Below are 19,138 nucleotides of genomic sequence, written 5' to 3'. Positions count from 1 at the left end.
TAAATAAATAAGGGAATGAATAAGAAGGATGTCTTGGCATATGCAAATGTTCCAGGGATATTGCTGGCCTAAGGTGCTGTGATTGGGGGTTCAAGTGGTGTCAGCGTTGCCAGCTCTTCCGTTCCCCTGGCTCAGCTCTGCTTTACTCCATCTTCATTCTTCCCACCAGGCAGATGCTGACTGCAAGCTTCCCAATTCATGGGCAGTGGAACAGAGAGAGAATGTGTGTGAGAGGGAGGTGGGGAGAGGAGGGAGGAGAGCAGTGCTCTCCACAATCCCAGCTGGAGTCTATTTGCTTTTCACAGACTCTAATCGGTCCACAGCCCTGAATATGTCACCTCGGCCACAGTGATGCAAATTCTTAATAGCTCTGTTCCAGGTCACATATTCTGAATCTGGGTCAGGATAGAATAGTCCACTGAAACTGCAGTTTGCCTGGAAGTGGAGTACTGATGACCACCCCAGAGTGTTCAAAGTAAAGCTAGCATCAGGGCGAGGGGAGGTTGAGCAACAGAAAGGACAGATTCAGGCATCTTTCAATGAGTCTCATGGGTACTTGACAGGCTCAGATATATTGCATGTAATATTCAAATCCTTCTGGCAAAATATTTTTGGGATCCTAATTCTAGGAGACAGTACAGCACCACATCGTGATGAAGGTGCTGTGTGTATCAGTCACGAACGGAACATGAAAATGTTATCAAGTAGCATGCAGTTTATAAAACCCCACAGTTGAATCTGGTCTGATGGCATACACTTGTGGTCTTAGCACAGGGGGGGAAAGAGGCAGGTAGATCACTCATGAATTTGAGACCAGTCTGATCTACAACTCATGAGTTCTAGGCCATCAAGGGCTACACAGTGATGCCCTGCCTCAGATCAATAAGAAACAAACAGCTCCGTAGTCCACCTGTCACCGTTGGCAGCTTCCTGACCCAGGGCTTCTTTCCAGGGGTCACTACCAGCATCTTTGAATGTGCACGTATTACTAGAAAGTAGGTCCCTCTTTTAAGTTGGGGCCCTAGTTCCCACACCCGGAGACCCTGGGAATCATCTTAACAAAATGCCCTGAATTATGTGAAGATCTGTAACAAAATCTAAGTGATATATGGCTTCATTAGTAGCCTTCATCAACAAGAGCCCCATTTTAAATATATCCTCCAGACATGTAATACTGTCTAAATAAGCTAACATTTTTTAAGTGGAGCAGAATAAGTAGCAAGTACTAAAAAATGCTTACTAAATGCCAGGTTGCTGTTAAGCACACAGGTTTAATTTTAACACAGAGTCACTCTACCCAAGGGAGGTAGTTTCTAAGGGAGGCACTTGTCAGTGTTGTCAAGATCTCCACTTTACAGATAAGGAAACTAAGCCAGGTGAGGGTGACTGGCCCACGATACCACGCAGCTGGTTAGCACAAGCCTGGCATATACCCAAGGTATCTGACTCCAAAGTCATCAAGCCAACCGCACCCTGCCATGCAAATGAGTAGGGGAGCCTGCTTCAAAACATGGATGAGTTAGAAAGCAGTCACTCACTGTACAAAACAATGTTATTGTAAATACGCCATCTCCAGTTACAAGCTTGCGTTGGACTGGCTAGCTGGGTAAAAATCATTAATGGTTTCTCAGAAATACTGGGACAGAGGAACCAAACCCAAACTTTAGGACTCGTGCCAGCTAAAGTTCAAAGAACCAAAAGGCCAATGGTCTTAGTGTCCACCCGAGAAGAAAAACACAACTTTAAAACTGTTGAGATATTCTCTCTCTAATAGAGGGGCTTGGCACAGCCTCCCCTGAGGTGTCCCCACAAGACAGCTCGATTCTTAGCCATCTCTGTGCATTCCTGCAGTCACCTGACCACAGTCTGTTGTCATCCTTGGCAGTAAAATCTCTTGGATCAATTCTTCACAAAGGCACAGTAAACAGTTGGCTCCCTCATTCAAAGCAGTTTCATACAACCTTAGTTCTTCTAGAAATAGCATCTTTACAAACCCAGGTGTTTGAAACTGAACAGGTTTTAATGGGGGGGTGGGGGTGGAATACGCAAAATGAGGCATGAGAAGCCAATATAAATGCAGTAGATGAACACCAATGAAAAGCTATGGCTCTCCTTTCAATTGCAGAACAACAGTGATGGGCAGGTTATGAGGGGACCACATGAGAGCTAGTTCTGCCTAGGAAAAGCTCCTGGTGGGAAGGAGGCAGCTACTGCTAGATGCCAAGCAAGGGAAGGAGAGCCCCATCTTCTCCCTTCCCAGTCTTCAGTGCCTCCCTCCCATGTACAACAGCAGGATAAAGGCATCTGGAGATACAGTCAGCAAAGATCAAGGTGCAGAACATCTCTGGAGGAAAGAGAGGGAGGAGCATAATGCTTTTCCCAAAGATGGATGAACTGAGGTACTAAGAAGACAGGTCATGAGTCCATGGATGTAGTTCAGTTGGTAGAGGGCTTACCTAGAAAGCACATGCTTTCAATGCCCAACAATTGCATAAAATCAGGCATAGCAGCCAACATCTGCAAATACAAGGGATGGATGTAAGAGAATCAGCAATCCAAGATCAGCCTCAGCTATATAGAATATTCAAGGCTAACCTGGGCTACACGAGAACTTGACTCTAAACAGGAAACAAGCAAAAGAGAAGACTATAGCATGCGTTGGGTCTTGAAGAATAGATTGAAGCCCAGACACTGGCCTTCTTCCCTTGCTGGTCTCTCTAATTATGGGAAACCAGAACGCTCAAAGAGTCATAACATGTCAAAGAGTGCCTAATCCCAAGGCTCCTTGCCAACACGTGGTGGTGTTGCAAATGACCTAGAGTGGCCCACTTTTCTTCAGAAGTGTCCCTTCCAGAAAGGAGTATGTGACTAAGCTGACTCAGCCTCTGCCTGGAGTCACTGAGGAGGGAGGTTTAGTGACTCACTTGTGTGGGTGACAATCTGGTCTTGTGGTATTCTTTGAGTGAACGTACTCTACATACTAACAGAGTGTCTGGTTCACGCAGGTGATTCATCTGAAGAAGTCGACCTGGCAATGGTGTATCAGGCAGCATCGAATGGAGATGTCAACTCTCTGACTGCCGTCATTCGGGAGGATCCGTCCATCCTGGAATGTTGTGACAGTGAAGGTGAGCTGTTTGTGAGGTTTTTTGGTTTTGTTTTTGTTTTTTTTTAAACCTGGGATGAAGTGCTTTATCCTTTCAGAGATGGTCTTTTGAGATGAGCAACACTAGTGAAATTCTTTTTGACTGACCACAAGATACTACAGGCATCTTGCCTGTGGCTCTGTAGAATCCTTTGGCATTTTTCAGCATGACATTGGACACAGAACTTCAGCACCTTTTACTCATTATTCACTTATTATACTTCATATATTATTATGAAGTGGGTTGTTTCCAGTATTTTTGTAAGACTGACCAAGTATGTGTGTGTGTGTGTGTGTGTGTGTGTGTGTGTGTGTGTGTGTGTGTGTGTGTGTGTGTGTGTGTGTGAAAGCCAGAAGTCAACCTCAGGTGTCATTTCTAAGATATTATACATTTTATTTTTTGAGACAAGGTTTTTCACTGGAATTTTGAACTCACCCAGTACGTTAAGCTGCCTGAGCCCCAAGTATCTGCCTGTCTCCATTCCCTCTGGGCCAATATTACAAGTACAAAACATTATGTCTGACTTTCCTATGCGTATTCTGGGAAACCTACTCAGGGCCTCAGGATTGCACAGCAAGCACTTTGGGGACTGAGCCCTCTCTTTGACCACCAGTAGTTATAACAAGTATCTAGGAAGAGCAGAAATGGATGTTGGAGAAATGTAAGAATTTGGCCCTTGAGACCACATCATGGTTGTATTTCCACCTCTCTTCTTTCTAAATACAACTAAGAACTCTGGAGATGATGACTAAAATAACTCTGGGGACCAAGAGAAGGACCAAGTCCTTAGATCCAAGGACGGGCATGGTGGTGAGTTCTCTGGAGTGTCCTTTTGCCTTGTATATCCCAGGGTTGGGGCTGAAGGAGCTGGCAACACAGAAAAGACACGGACAGAAGAAAAGCCTCTGAAAACCTGCTTTCTATAGGCAAAATGCCAAGACTGATCACAGCTAGGAAGAGACTCTACACCTCTACATGGCTTCATAAGAGGGAGCACCTCCGTCATCTGTATGAATTCTTGCTTCAGAAGCTTAGAGGAAGAAGAGCGAAATAATCTCAAAACACACGGAGTGGGAGAGAGGAAACAAGAAAAGATGAAATTAACCGGGCGTGGTGGCACACGCCTTTAATCCCAGCACTCTGGGAGGCAGAGGCAGGCGGATTTCTGAGTTCGAGGCCAGCCTGGTCTACAAAGTGAGTTCCAGGACAGCCAGGGCTATACAGAGAAACCCTGTCTCGAAACAAAACAAAACACACACACAAAAAAAATAAAATCAAAAACAAAAGAAATAGGGGGAAAAAATCTAAAAAAAAACAAGGAACAACCTGTAGCACTGTCAAGAAAAGCTAACTGAAGGAGATGCAAATTCCTGCTCTTGGGAATACAAGGACATCACTACAGTCCCAACAGAAATGCTGCAAACAACTTCACACACGTAAATTTGACAATTTAGATGAATGGATTAATTGCTCAAAATAAAATAAACTGGGAGGAGGAGAAGAGGTTAGCTTCCCTTAGAAACTACTGTTCATCTATGCATGAAAATACCACAGTGGACACCAGCAATAAACTTAATTAATGGTTGTTAACAGTCCTGGTACAAAGCAAGTTGAATATTCCTATAAGTATTTAGAAAATTAAATTTATAATTTAAAAATTTTTAAAGAGGACTACCTTCAGGCATTGATGGTCCTGTAGAGTTCTACTATTAATTAATTAATTTATTTATTTATTTATTTATTGTTTAGGATTATTTTATGTGTTTGGATGCTTTGCCTGAATTTTGTCTGTATACCATGTGCATGCTTGGTGGCCCAGGTCAGAAGAGGGTGTCAGATCTTCTGTAACTAGAGGTCCAGATGGTTGTGAGCCAACCTCTGAGTGCTGGGAACTAAACCCAGGTCCTTTGGAAGAGCAACAAATGTTCTTAATCAGTGAGCCATCTCTCTGATCCATTTACAAAATTTTTCCAGAATAATCAGCATTATTTTCATATGATTTCTTTCAAAAAGAGAAAAGAGGAAAATACTTCTTAGCTATATTTATGAGCTAAAATTGCATTAATATCAATACTTGATAAAATCATAAACCAACTAGTTAAAGAAGAAAAATCACATCAGTTGGCACAGACACATTTCAAAGAATTCAATAAACATCTGTAATTTTAAATCTCAGAACATAGAAATGGAAAGGAGCTTTTTCTCAATGTGACAGAGAACAAAGCCAGGCGCAGTAGCATGAGCCTATAGTTCTAGCCTCTCGGGAGAATAAAGCACAAGAGGCATGAGTTCAAGTCTATGCCAGGCAATTTGGCAAGACCCCTTCTCTGATTTTCTTTTCTAAGATTATCTGCAGCATCCCTCAGTTGTTAAAGACTGAATGTCTGGGCTCTGAGATCAGGAACAGAGGAGGAGGGCCCACTCTCTGCACCTAATTTCAATGCGCTATAAACTCAGAAGGCTAGAACAGAGGCAAGAAAAGGAAGTGCACATATCCAAGAGAGCAGCAGCAATGTGTGCTTTTCCCACAACTTAGCTGTCGCTATAGACAGTCCTAAGGCATGAATTCAGAGATCACAGGTACAAGAGGAGGGCATAAACCTGATCCAAATAGAGTAGAGACAAAATGGACAGGCAATCTGGAAGAAAACATGGAAGCCTGTCCCTATGTACAGCCAGCTTGTCGGTACATACTTATTAACTATCTTGGCCCTCCCCACCAATGTCCAATGTCACCTGAACTATGCAGGGATGCTCCATGCAGATCTGAGTATTTCCTGAACTCTCCTCTCTAAACTGTTGAGCTATTTCTTGTTTTGGCTGTCATAACTTTATAATAAATATTGTCTGTTAATAAGGTAAATTTCTGTTCTTTGTTCTCTGAAGAAATTTGCATAGAAAGTACAACCTCAAGATTGATGTAAACTGCTCAGAGAGCATGGAATCTTATAAAAATAGTATGTAAAATTAATTTATTCTATTTACCAAATATCTCAGATTTACTAATTGCTTCGTTTTCTTATTTATTATGTCCATTCTTTCCCCTCTAATGGTTGTACTTTTCTTTTTTTTCAACTTTTTTTTTAAAGATTTATTTATTATTACATGTAAGTACACTGTAGCTGTCTTCAGACACACCAGAAGGGGGCATCAGATCTCATGGGTGGTTGTGAGCCACCATGTGGTTGCTGGGATTTGAACTCAGGACCTTCAGAAGAGCAGTCAGTGCTCTTAACCACTGAGCCATCTCTCCAGCTCTTTTTTCAACTTTTAATATTTATTTACTTACTTACTTTTGGTTTTTCAAGACAGGGTTTCTCTGTGTAGCCCTGACTATCCTGGAACTCACTCTGTAGACCAGCCTGGCCTTTAACTTAGGGATCTGCCTGCCTCTATTTCCCTCCGAGTGCATGCATCACCACAAGGCTTGTAAGTACTTAATAGGAAGGGCGATAGGGGTGGGGAGAAAGGAGGGAAGTGGGGAAGAATGGAAGAAGGAAGAGATGAGGGAAGATAAGGAGAAAAGGAGAAAGAAGGGAAGGGGAAGGAAGAATCTATTCTTCTAAGAATTACTTCATTGCTGCTTCAATATTAAAAAGGAGGGATGCTGGCTTGCCAGCTGCCATATTCAAGGAGAACGGCAGCCCAGAGATCCATCCATTCTCAGGATCTCTGTGGACCACAGCTGGGTTCATCCAGAGGAGAAACACAAGCTCAAGGTGGGTCTCCAGCTCAACAGAATCTAAGCACATGTCAATTCAGCAAGAGGTCGGATCCAAGCTTGGCCTCTTGGTCTGAAGGAATGTGACACTCCATGCTTGCTCCAACAGCCCCTCAAAGTTAAACAAAATGTGCCCAATCATCTTTGTTTCTGGTTTTTGTTTTTGTTTTTGTTTTTTTGGTTTCTTCAAGACAGGGTTTCTCTGTGTAGCCCTGGCTGTCCTGGAACTCACTTTGTAGACCAGGCTGGCCTTGCACTCAGAAATCTGCTTGCCTCTGCTTCCCAAGTGCTGGGATTAAAGGCGTGCACCACCACCGCTCAGCTTCTCTATTTCTATTCAGCAAGAAAGCACACTGAAAAACTAAATTACTTTGGTGGTGTTGATTCAGAAAGAGTTCAGTGAAGGGAATTCTACTGAGAATTTGTATAGCCCAACGATAGGCAATCATTGTCCAGCTTTATCACCAGTTACCTCCAAAAGTGTGCTGAACCTGGCTACCTGGGTGGACTGAGAGCTGGTTCAGGTTCCGCACCTACTTCAGCTTAGTCAGGGTGAACTTACCTGGTAGATCTGAGAGTTATTCACATCCCTGAGGCAACAATAGCCAGTTTTGCTCACCTGCCCAAAGTGCTTTCATCTACCAACTACTACAGACAACTGAGCATGCGGAGAGGGGAAAATCACAGACAACTGACGGGAGGGAGCCGATGACCGGAGGGAGCCGAAAGAATCTCTATGTAAACAGAAACCATCACCCTTGGCTCTCCTCAGCCCCCACAAAATCCAGCAGATGGATTTGTGCTACAGGAAATCAGAATGAATGAACAAACCAACGGTTTGCTCATAAATCTCGAAAGCTAAACATTTGTAAAGGCTGTTGAAATGTCTCCTTCCAGGATGCACGCCCTTGATGCACGCGGTTTCGGGACGTCAAGTGGACACAGTGAAATTGCTGCTAAAGATGGGTGCCAACATTAACACACAGGATGCATATGGCCGCACCAGTTTATGCCTGGCAACCTACCTGGTATGAATCTCTATTTGTTAATGGGGCTACAGAACAAGAGAACTGAGATGTCATGTGAATTGCACACACAGAATGGTGCCTATGGACTGATACAGTAGGTCAACAAGAATAGGATTTTAGGCTTTACTTATTATCCTTAAGGCTTGTATGGGTCGTAAGTACCTTTATTTATTTATTTCCCTGGCTGCCCTGGAACTCACGAGTTAACATACAGGTGATGTGAGATAGAAAATGTTATTTTCTATCTCAACACCAGACTTTCACTTGGGACATTTCTGGCCCTTGTTGGCATTTCTAACAAGACTGCCTTAAATAACACCCAGAGGGTGGTAACAATTTGAAGATTCAGTTAACATCTGCGGGGTGCAGTTAGGTGGAAATTAGCTGAGCGGAAGCTCCAGGCTGCAGAATGTGAGAAGTAATGAGAATTGGGAAGGGCGAGGGGATGTGGGCGTCGGAGATGTAGGCGTTGGGGACAAGGGCATCAGGGACTAGGGCACCGGGGATGTACCAGGACCACAGGGGCAATGCCAAGTGAAGAACTCACTCAGTTCATAGTGCTCACATTAGAAACTGTAATGTCATCCTTCATACTAGGGATTTCAGTTCAGCATTGCCCAACATTAAAGCAAAGCGTGGTTAAGACTCACTGAAAATCCTCTAGCCCTCTCCTCTCAGATGCACTCCATGGTCCTTCTGCAAGCTCCTCGGGCTGGCTTAAATCCATGTGAAACAAGCCCTGCTGGCCATGCGGGACAGTTTATTGCTTTTCTTCTTTTCATGGCTGCTACCCTCTCACATCTGTTGCCTCTTGGGTTCACTGCTGCTGACAGTTGATAGTCAGGGATTTCTCCCAACCAGCCCCCACAACAGATTCACCCCTTCAGCCCCACTAAAATAAAACACTTCCCTTCCCCAAACTCGACACCCCTTCCTGCCACACAGTTCAGAGTTTGCAATATGCATTGCTCAATTCCCACAGAGATTTTCTTCAGAGACCACTTTAATTTTTTTTCTCTTTGCAAACTCTGTTTCTAGGACCCAGAAACGATTTTTTTTAAATGTGGTCCACAGGCCTCTTGGATCAATACCACTTAGAGGTCTTGTTTGAAAGGCTGGCTCTGAGGTATGCTAAGACTTCCTTAGTTAGAAACTCCTCAGATAGCTTGGGAGTAGAGGATGGGAGGCTGCAGGTTAAACTAACCTCCCTGGCAAATTTGGTGTCTAGTTGAGTTTGAAGACCACTGCTCTGTATGTGTTAGCTGAGTGAGTCTCCGTATTCAGACAGATGTAGGTCTTGGTCACCTCCCTTGTAACACGTGCAACTGCTCTTGATACAAGCCTTTTGTGTCTGAGAAAAACAGGCAACATTTTGAATTAACGGTCAAAGGAAAAGGGTGGGATGGCTTCTAAAGTTGACTGCCGTTGGACTCTATAATATGGTAGAAACAAATTATATGTCTTTAAAAGACTCCAAACTCTAAAATTCAAATTTTGAAAGGACTGGAAAGAAGTGCCCCACTAAACATCAATTATGAGGGGCAACTTGGAATGTAGAAAGGCGGCATCTTTGCAGGCAGCCCTTGCCATTCTAAAATGATGCTGGGGGGGGGGGGGAAATGGTAACAATTGGTAACAAATGGCTGCCTGCTTCCCTGTGCCTGGCCTCTGTGTGAGTCCCCAAGGCTCACTGGGAAGAGATGCATTCTGGGAGCTGCCATGAAATCCAGCAATGTCTAGATTTGACAATTAAGAGAAACTTGACAAAAGAGACACTTAGAAACTGAGTCTCAACTCAGGGTACAAATAAATTTGTAGAAGCGGGACCTTGGGCAAATCGCTTCATCTTTTTTGGCCTCAATCCATATTTTTGAGGTGTAGTAAAAACAATAACCTAAGCTTATCACCCCTGAAGGAAAAGGTGGAGCCAGCTAGCAGGTAGAAGGTAGATTGGACACTCATTTGTTGCTTCAGAATGGTAGCAAGTGTTTCAAATATCTTCATTGGTTTTTAAATTTCCTTTCTGGAAAAAAAAAAAAAGACTGAAGGAAACCACATATACACATTGAGTTCCAAGAAACATTGCAAAATGTTTTAGATATTTCAAAGCTTACTCCACCAAAAGATCTGCTTTTTCAAAAACTGTATGAGTCTAGTGCTTGGGCAATTCTGAAGTTTGCCCAAAGTGCCTTGCTGTTGGATCGCCCTGATTCATTTTTTTTTTTTTTAAGCAGAGAACTTGATGATTTGGATATTAGCAACTAGAAACAGATGTAGTACGTTAGTAAACTTTGAATCAATCCTGACAATGTCTCCAAATATTTGCTTCTACTTAAGACAGCTATCGATGGTCAATTCTACAGAGCTGACTTTACTTGATAGTATAGCCCATGATATTTATTTAGCTTCGATTTTTGTGACAGGGTCTCATGTAGCCTAGGCTGGCCCCCAAGTCACTCTGTAGCAAAGGATGACCCTTAACAACTCCTGACCCTGAACTCCTAACCCTTTTTGTTGTTAACCTCCCCAAATCTGGGGTTCTAGGTCTGCACATCCATGCCTGCTTTGGTCCAGAAACTTTGATATGCTCTTGTTTAGACACGTATTGTCTAGACTCTTCAAAACCACAAGGTTCTCTTCCTGCTCTCATTTTCTTACTTGAATAAGATTATTAACCCTTGGGGATTGGGTGCTTCCAATTGTCATACTAAGGAAGAGAGTCTTCAGCCATCTCATCCTACAGGGGCATCTCTAGGCTTGACTATATACAAATAGAGGAAAAGAGATACTGCTTTTGGATAAAAGGTTGTCACATCACTCCTCTCAATGAGAAGTTCAGCTATTTAGTTGTCTGCTTATAAGCAGGCAAGAAGCACAAGGGTTGTAGATAAATGTAGGAGACCTTCAGTTTAGGAATGAGAATAAAACTTGGTTATCAACAGTGTTGGATCAGTTAAAGAAGTATAAACTAAGCAAGCAGTATAAATCTGGGCAGGGCTAGCCTCAGGTTACTCCTGTCCTTTAACATAAGATAGCAAGAAAAAACGGCCCAGTCAGAAATGCTAGCCAGCAAGGTGATAATATAAGTTTCAGTTGGTACAATTAGAATTCAGGGAATTCACCCTGCTTCCCAGGAAATAGGTAGGCCCGTAAAACCTTGCAATGGGTTTCCATCCTTTGGAGAACACTAGTTATGCCTTCATGTCAGAAACTCAGGATGTTAGCCTTAGAGTCTCAGCTACTGGCAGGGTGTGTGGGTTACATATGTAAACACAATGAGGCTGACTCATTAGAAAAAGAACATAAAATAATAAAGAATGAAAGTCTACACGTTCAACACAGGAATGTTTCTGGGACACACAGAGGTGGCATTAAAGTCTAGTTTGTTGAAGCAGGTGTTTTTATCCAACTCAGACAGTTGATATGTATGAGTTGGAGATTAAGCCACATGCTGGGAGGCTGGAGCAGGTGACCACAGCCTGTCCCATGCTGTCCTTGGCCCATGAGAACCAGAGCAGTACATGTGAGGCAGTTGAATCCCAATGAGTGGTTCTGGACATGATGGGAGAGTCAGGAGAACAGCGCCTGCGTCTGTCTGCATAGGGAAGGGCAACAACCATACTGAAACCCTGGGAATGTGAAGCCCAGACTTTCTCTGCTCAGCTGCCAGAGTTGAAACTGTAGTCCTTAATAGTTTCAACTTAAACATGCTGCTAGCCAAACCAAAGAAGTGGAAGAGAGAGAGAGAGAAAAAGAAAGAGAGAGAGGAAGGGAAGGAGGGAGGGAGGGAGGGAGGGAGGGAGGGAGGGAGGGAGGGAGGGAGGAAGGAAGGAAGGAAGGAAGGAAGGAAGAAAGGAAGAAAGAAAGAAAGAAAGAAAGAAAGAAAGAAAGAAAGAAAGAAAGAAAGAAAGAAAGAAAGAAAGAAAGAAAGAAAGAAAGAAAGAAAGGCAAAAACAACCAAAGCAAAACGAAATGAAAAAGACCTATAGAAAGCATGTTGGCCTGTGTTCTGTGTGGCTGTGATATATAACAATGCTGTTGCTATTTCAGGGCTGGCTTGAAGGCTGTGTGAGTCTGCTCAGAAACGGTGCCAAGCACAACATCCCAGATAAAAATGGCCGCCTACCTCTGCACGCTGCCACTGCAGAGCCTGATGTGAGGTGAGCAATTCATAGCACGCCAGGTGGAAAAGGCTTTGCAGGAGAAGGGTATGGGACCCACCCCTCTGTGGCTGATAAAAAGAAGACTTACTCATGGTTTGTAGATAGGACCACACTAAATGTTCTAGAGTAACCTTAAACTCCAGCCTTACTTCCCTCCTGCTTCAATCTCCATCATTTTGAAAGCTCCTATGGCAGCTGGTGACAACATTTCCTACTACAAACCGCAATGATGCTGCTTGGCTCTTCCTTCATACTCTGTCGCGTACCACATGCCTTTAGTAGTAGTTCAGCATCTCCCAGTTCCAGGCCCTGACCAGCAGCACAGGGGGGTAGGTTGCTTGCCTCATTCTTAAGCACCCAGGGCCAGAATGAAGACCTGAAGCTCTGTGGAGCTGAAGGGGTTAAACCATCCTCTAGGTGGGGTGTCTGGGTGTGGCGGGGAAATAACAGGATTTCTTCAGTCATTTTTATAGAAAGTAAAAGGCTTGGGAAATTCCATGTCTATCCCTGAGGCTCGCTGCTTGTTATCTTGGACCACGTCCAGAAATAACAGAATTTACTCAAAGCCTTGAGCAAGCCCAGACCATTAACTATCAGGAAATATCATAGGTAAGCAAATGGCCTGTTTTCAGAAAAGGTAAGGGAAAAGGAAGGGGAAAAGGAAAGGGAAAAGGAAGGGGAAGGAGAGAGAGAGGAAAGGAAGGGAGGAAAAGGCTTCATTTCGTCAGCTTGTACAAATGTTTAGTCATAAAAGTATACTGTTTCTGCAGGAGTGAGCTTGAGAAAATAAGTTTAAAAACATTCCCTGCAAGAATTATTCTGCCCTGATTACTGAACTTATGTGACTTTATCTGCCTCTTGAGTAATTTTAAATGCTATGTATTCTGAAAGGTAAATGCCCACTTAAGTTGTGGTAATTATAGTTATTGCACTAAATAAAACCCAAAGCTTGAGCCCTTCAAGCACTTCACACTCAAGTTTTACTTCACAGCCCAAAGGTCAGTGTTGCTAGGTGGTGGCTGGCTCTCCTCTACTGGTGATTCAGGGACCCAATCACTTCTCCTCTTGTAATGCTAGCATCCTCAAAGGTCACAGAATGTCCCTCACTTAACCTGGTGATGGGCAAAGAGATACCTTGCTCATTCTTGTAAAACCTCAGGCAAGTGTCACCGGTCACATCTGTTCTTCTTCCATGAAGAAGGACTAGTCGTTTGCACACACTTCAATAGAATGAACCTCAGGAAATACAATCCTGGGAGGGCAATCTCTCTGCCTCTGGTGATTCCGAGCCAGAAATGATGAACTCAGATTTAGATGAAAAGTTCTCTCTGTCATCTACACCTCAAGTGTCAATTAAGTCTTCTCAAGCAAAATTACATTCAAGATCAGTTGAGTCAGCTAGGTTCAACCATTGAAATAATTAGTTGAAACCCCATTCAAGCACATGTCCTTTTCCATAGACTTGGTTGGTTGGTTGGTTGGTTGGTTGGTTGGTTGTTGGTTGGTTGGTTTTTGGCTTTTTTGAAGACAGCTTTTTTCTGTGTAGCTCTGGCTGTCCAAAAACTCACTCTATAGACCAGGCTGGCCTCCAACTCAGAGATTCACCTGATTAACACACATACACACACACACACACACACACACACACACACACACACACACACACGAGTGCTAGGATGAAAGGTATGCACCAGTGCCCCCTAGCTCCATGGACATAGTAGACCGCAATATCTCTAAACACTGTAGGTTCTATCCTACATAGGTAGAACTTTGAAAGCAAAGAGTTGAGACTTTTTCTTCTCTGAACACCTGATGACCAAGCCAGCATCCACTGATGAGTTTAATCCAGAACAATAAATCCCCTTCTATGTGCTAAAGATACAGTTTCTTTTTGTAAAGGGATAGTTGATTCTGAATGGTTAAATCCTGCTTGACGATGCTGCTCATCTATTGAAATCCAAAAGCTGTCGTTAAGTATTTTGAAAGCAGTGTTTTTGTGTTAGTCTTCTTCAAAATGGATTGGGTCAAACCCTTACCAACCCATAGACAGCAAATAAAGTAGCTGAGTTACCTGCAGACACTCTGGGAAGCAGTTTATCCTAAAAGCTTCCTTCTGAGTGTAAATTGATAAAAATGAGATACTTAGTGGTTCTTTTACTGAGAAATTTCATGGCAGAGTTGCATCTGCTTTAGGTGTTTGAAGCAGTAACTAACCAAGTCACAGAGTTGGGCTGCAGCCACCTGTTTGAGCATTCGCATCCACTTAGCATTGCTTTCTGAGGAAAGAGACCTTGTCTGGCTTTGTAGGCATCTTCCAACATTGCAGCTGCACTGGAGAAGCCGCGTCTCTTCCATTAAGGCACGTGAGCCGAGTTTCTTAAATGGACATGACCTTTAAAATAAAATCACTCATTTATTTATTGTGTGTGTGTGTGTATGTGTGTCTACAATGCAGCTCACATGGCGAGCCAGAGGATAACTTTCAGAAGTTCTCTCCTTCATCCCTGTGAGTTCTCAGGGTCAAGTTTAGGTCGTCTGACTTGGAAGGAAACATCTTTACCCATCGAGCCATCTCACCAGGCTGTACATAGGTATAACCTTAGACAGGCATAGCGAGTGCTTAGGTATGACTTAAATTAACAGCAGATAATAGTGGTGATGAAGATGAAGATCATGGTGATGTGGAGGTTGATATTGTTATGAGCATGCTCTGAGCAAAATTCATAGAGCGTTCTCAATTCTGACCCATTTAATACACCACATACAAAGTCATACTTGTATCCTCACTTCACGGATGAGGGACTGTGACAAATGCACAGGAACAAACTGACACGCATGAGGAAAACCTGCCTGATGGATCTGCTGTCCCCCTGAGAGCCGCCACTCTGGGCCTTGCAGAGTTTATTGTAATGATCATATTTTATCGGCAAGCCCTTGGCCTGTGTTGCCAGGCCTTATGAGAAACAGCCTTACAAAATTTACTGGCTCACAATCAGATCATATTTTATTCATTACAGCATCTTCAAAAGTCCTATATAAGAAACCACAGGAAAAAGGTTTCTCTAAGGGCAGCTTGGCTCCGCTTCTCCAGAGGAAACAGATGGGATTTGTGTTATAGGAACGCTGTGGTTTATGATCCGGTGTCTCACTTTCTGGACTTAGAAAGTTCAAACCTCAGTTTGAAACCTGCCTATAACACACACAGGTCTGTAGGTCATCTTTTCTTCCCATCATCCGCCCCGGTTTTCTCTGGCTAATTTCTTCACTCACCTTGTTTTTATTTATGTAACCAAATGTCACCTAAGATCCTTGTTAGGTTGAAGTCAAGAGTGGCGGGGAGTCAGGCTAAACTTGACTCTGGCCTCATCTGACCAACCCCTTTGTCTTGGACAAGTTACTATGTCAAGGCAGATAAGTTTCTTTTCTAGAAAGTAAGGAGAGGCAGAATTAGAGGAAAATTTATTAGCCGTAGTACTGATCATGGTACCTAATTCCTTGTGCTCAGAAAGCATTAAGGCTGAGTGTGTGTGATTGTAGACAGACATGAATATCAGTCTAATGCTAGCGCTTAAGACTAGGATCCCTTATTGCCACCCCACCAGTTCCCACCTTGACACAGGTCTGCAGAGGGTACATGCAAACACACAGTTATTTGTGCACACAGCCCTGTAGCAGCATGCAATACCTGTTCACTGCAAAGGATGCTGGGATAAGAACATCCACTCCCCGTTGTGTAAACTCAAGGAAACAGACTGCTTTGGGACTGCATAATTGAACTCAGGCTATTCAGTTCCACCAGAAACTCCCTTTGCAACTTGTGAGTGCAGGTCCATCTGTATTTTCTTCATATTAGTAAGCAGTATGAACAGCCACCCTCCCAGAGACCTTGAGAAAAGCTGTTTACACTGGCTTAAAAAATCTGCTGACCCTTAAGTTTTCAAACAGCATGCTCCTCCCATGTGACACTCACTGGAGGCTATTAACAGGAAAGCCTCAGACTGAAGCTGCTTTTAAACAGTCCAGAGGGACGCTTACATTCTGCCTGTAGCCTACAGAGAGATTCAGGTTCTCTGATTGGCTTGCATTCACATCCTCAGCTAAGGGCCAGGGCAGTGGGGATTGGAGCAGACACAGGGATGTGTGATTTATACATTAGCCCGACAGGAGCCTGCTCTGAGCTCTCAGCTTCTCAACAAGCCCAAGATTTCTCCCTTTCAGGTCCCTTGAGCTTTTTCCCTTGTGCCCTTGGCTGGGTAAAAGTGGGGACAGGATCCTTTGGACAAAGCCTCAAAGAGACAGAGTTGTGTTTGTACAGCCCTGTAGGTGCTAGCACTGAAAGGCAAGAAACAATTTTCTCTGGAAGAATCCACCAGGTTCTGAAGGACTGCTTCATGGTCTCTATGGTAACTAGCAGATTTTTTTTTCTTTTCTTTTTCATCCCTCTCTCCCCCACTGCCACATTGCCAGCAGTTCTGGATCTTTTCATCACTCTTGACTACAGCCAAAGGGTTTCCTGGCTCTACCTTGGGATCCTATAACTTACTAATGCTGTAGCCTGATGAGGATATTTCAGTATAGCACACTCTTGCATCCAGGTGGCATTAGGGACAGGAAGGGGAGGTGGCTGGTTTGGGGGGAGCATCTCCATTCATTGCCATCACTGAGCTGCAGGGCTGGGAGCCTGCAGGGTCCGGAAACTGCTCCTATGATGTCTTTAGCTGATTCCTGCTGCCCCCTGAATCACCTGAGGGTGATCAAAGAAGACCCAGAAAAGACAAGACTCGGCAAGGTTTTTGTTTGTTTGTTTGTTTGTTTGTTTGTTTTTAAATAAACCAATATAGAAAAGTTAGGGGTGGGCACATGAGAGTGACTTCATCATAAGCATTGACTCACTTAAAATTATAGCGAATCTCGAGGAATTAGAAGGTATGTTCTTCATTGTACATATGGAGATGCAAACCAGAGAACCTGAATCTCTCTATAGGCTAAGGGCAGGATGCAGCGTACATATGAGGCCCGGAGAATGTTATAACTTGTCCAAGGCCCCTGGATTGTTGGTAGGAAGTATGGATTCTAATGGCAGTCCTCTATCTTTTGTTATTCAGTCATGGCCATGGATGAGGGAAGACAGGTGCTGTGGGGATCCTTGTTTGCTGTCCTGATACCTGGTGTGTAGTGGCCCGGAGCTGCTGCTCTGAGATCTCAGGGCAATTTGAACAGGTTCCAGTGGGGATGGCAGAAGAAATGTTTCTGGCCACCATAGCATCATGCTGGAACTCTAGGAGAACAAGGTTGAGGCCAGCAAGTGTTCCAGAGCTGAGGTTGATGGTGACCAAGTCAGATGACCTCCACACCACAGGACAGCAAGGGGTCAGCAGACTTCACAGAGAATATCTAGTCTCTAGGTCAGGCTGAATCGCAGGAGTGCTTTGTGGTGGCTTTAGCCAGCAGTGTGGTGAGTTTCAGGGAAGAGAGAAAGAGATAGCAACCTCTAGTAGTCAGCAGAGTTCAAAGCCAGACAGAGGTACATGGCAAGATGCTAAAAGCCAATCAATCAACCAAATAAACAACAAACCCCCAAAACAAACAAAAAAATAAACATTCTCCCAAAAAAGCAGAAAAAAATTACCACCTTTTAATCTAAAGGGGACAAGGAATCAATGCCAGAGAGGGGGAGGGGGAGGGGGAGAGGGAGAGGGGAAGAGAGGGAGGGAAAGAAGAGGGAGGGGGAGGGGGAGAGAGGGAGGGGAGGGAGAGGGGAAAAGAGGGAGGGGGAGAGGGAGAGGGGAAGAGAGGGAGGGGGAGAGGGAGAGGGGAAGAGAGGGAGGGGGAACGGGAGAGGAAGAGAGGGAGGGGAGGGAGAGAGGGGGAGGGGAAGAGAGGGAGGAGGAGGGAGAGAGAGCTCTTCATCTGGATATTTATGTCCAACTTTGAAGACCAATGAGTCTTGAAGACTTCAAAATCCAATAGTTAAAGAGCATAGGTTGTCCCTTCAGACAGAGAAGTCAGGAGGTTCTAAAAGGTAGCAACCAAGGAAAGTCCAGTGAAACTAGCAGCACCTAGCACAGTGACACACACCTATTGTCCTAAGCTGAGGCAGCAGAACCACAACTTTGATGCCAGCCTATGCTTCCTAGGAGTTCAAACCCAGATGGGGCTGCACGGTAAGATACTACAACTAACAAACAAAACAAAACAAAACAAAACAAAACTTACATTCTAAAAAAAAAAAAAAAAATTCCCACCCCTTTATCTAAAGGGGTCAAGGAATCATTCATTGCCAGAAGCTAATCTGATTTGTTCCGCCTCCTGAGACACTCTCACTGACAACCAAATCCTAGGTGTGGACACTTGGTTAATGTCATCCTCGAAGGTCAACCCCAGAGCCAGGGATTGCAGAGAGAAAGAATGTGAGAAGCCCATGGTGACAGGGATTCATCTCACAATCTTGGGGCCACCCAGGTTGTGACATGGGCTCTTTCTCTGTTTACCCTTATTCTAGTCTTCCCTGCGCCTAACTTTCCTGGGAGCCATTCCACTGGATCCACAAGGGAAAACCTGTCTGAGTACAGAGGAGACATTTACCTTGGGGCTAGCTGAGAGAGCAACACTGGCTCCAGCTAAGCAGCTCTCAACCTGTGGGCCGTGACCCCTTTGGGATCACATATCAGATATCCTCTATATCCAATATTTACATTACCATTCATAACAGTAGCAGATTTACAGTTATGAAGTGGCAACAAAAATAAGTTTACGGTTGGGGGTCAGCACAACATGAGAGTCGCAGCATGAGGAAGGTTGAGAACCACTGCCTTAGCTCATCTCTTGACTCCCACTTCTACACCCACTGAAAACCAAATGGACGCTAGAGATTACAAGCGACCACTAGAGAGAGACACAGAGAGGCAACAGTCATCAGTTCAGTCTCACTCCCATCCATAAAGCAACCAGAACGGAAAATATACCCAGAGGCGAGACAATTACAGAAACGGAAAGCGTCACCCCAATTCAATTATTTTTATAATGACTACCTATCAGATAAAGGAATGAATCTGGAATTCAGAAAGTGTAAAAGAGAGG

The 19,138-nt window shown here is 44.0% G+C and overlaps 1 protein-coding gene across 1 annotated transcript in view; it reads left to right on the top strand.

Annotated features, from left to right (window-relative positions):
* Positions 1–19,138, top strand: part of Ankrd55 (ankyrin repeat domain 55) — a 101,662-nt gene that overhangs the window by 32,485 nt on the left and 50,039 nt on the right. The window contains exons 2-4 of the mRNA XM_021180417.2: positions 3,006–3,128; positions 7,765–7,895; positions 11,946–12,055. Of these exons, the coding sequence (XP_021036076.1) occupies positions 3,006–3,128; positions 7,765–7,895; positions 11,946–12,055 (364 nt within the window). The remainder of the gene's footprint in view (positions 1–3,005; positions 3,129–7,764; positions 7,896–11,945; positions 12,056–19,138) is intronic.

This window comes from Mus caroli, unplaced genomic scaffold (assembly GCF_978045245.1).
Source record: "Mus caroli unplaced genomic scaffold, Mus_caroli_1 scaffold_15, whole genome shotgun sequence".
Classification (NCBI taxonomy): domain Eukaryota; kingdom Metazoa; phylum Chordata; class Mammalia; order Rodentia; family Muridae; genus Mus; species Mus caroli.
This window is presented reverse-complemented; position numbering and strand designations above follow the sequence as displayed.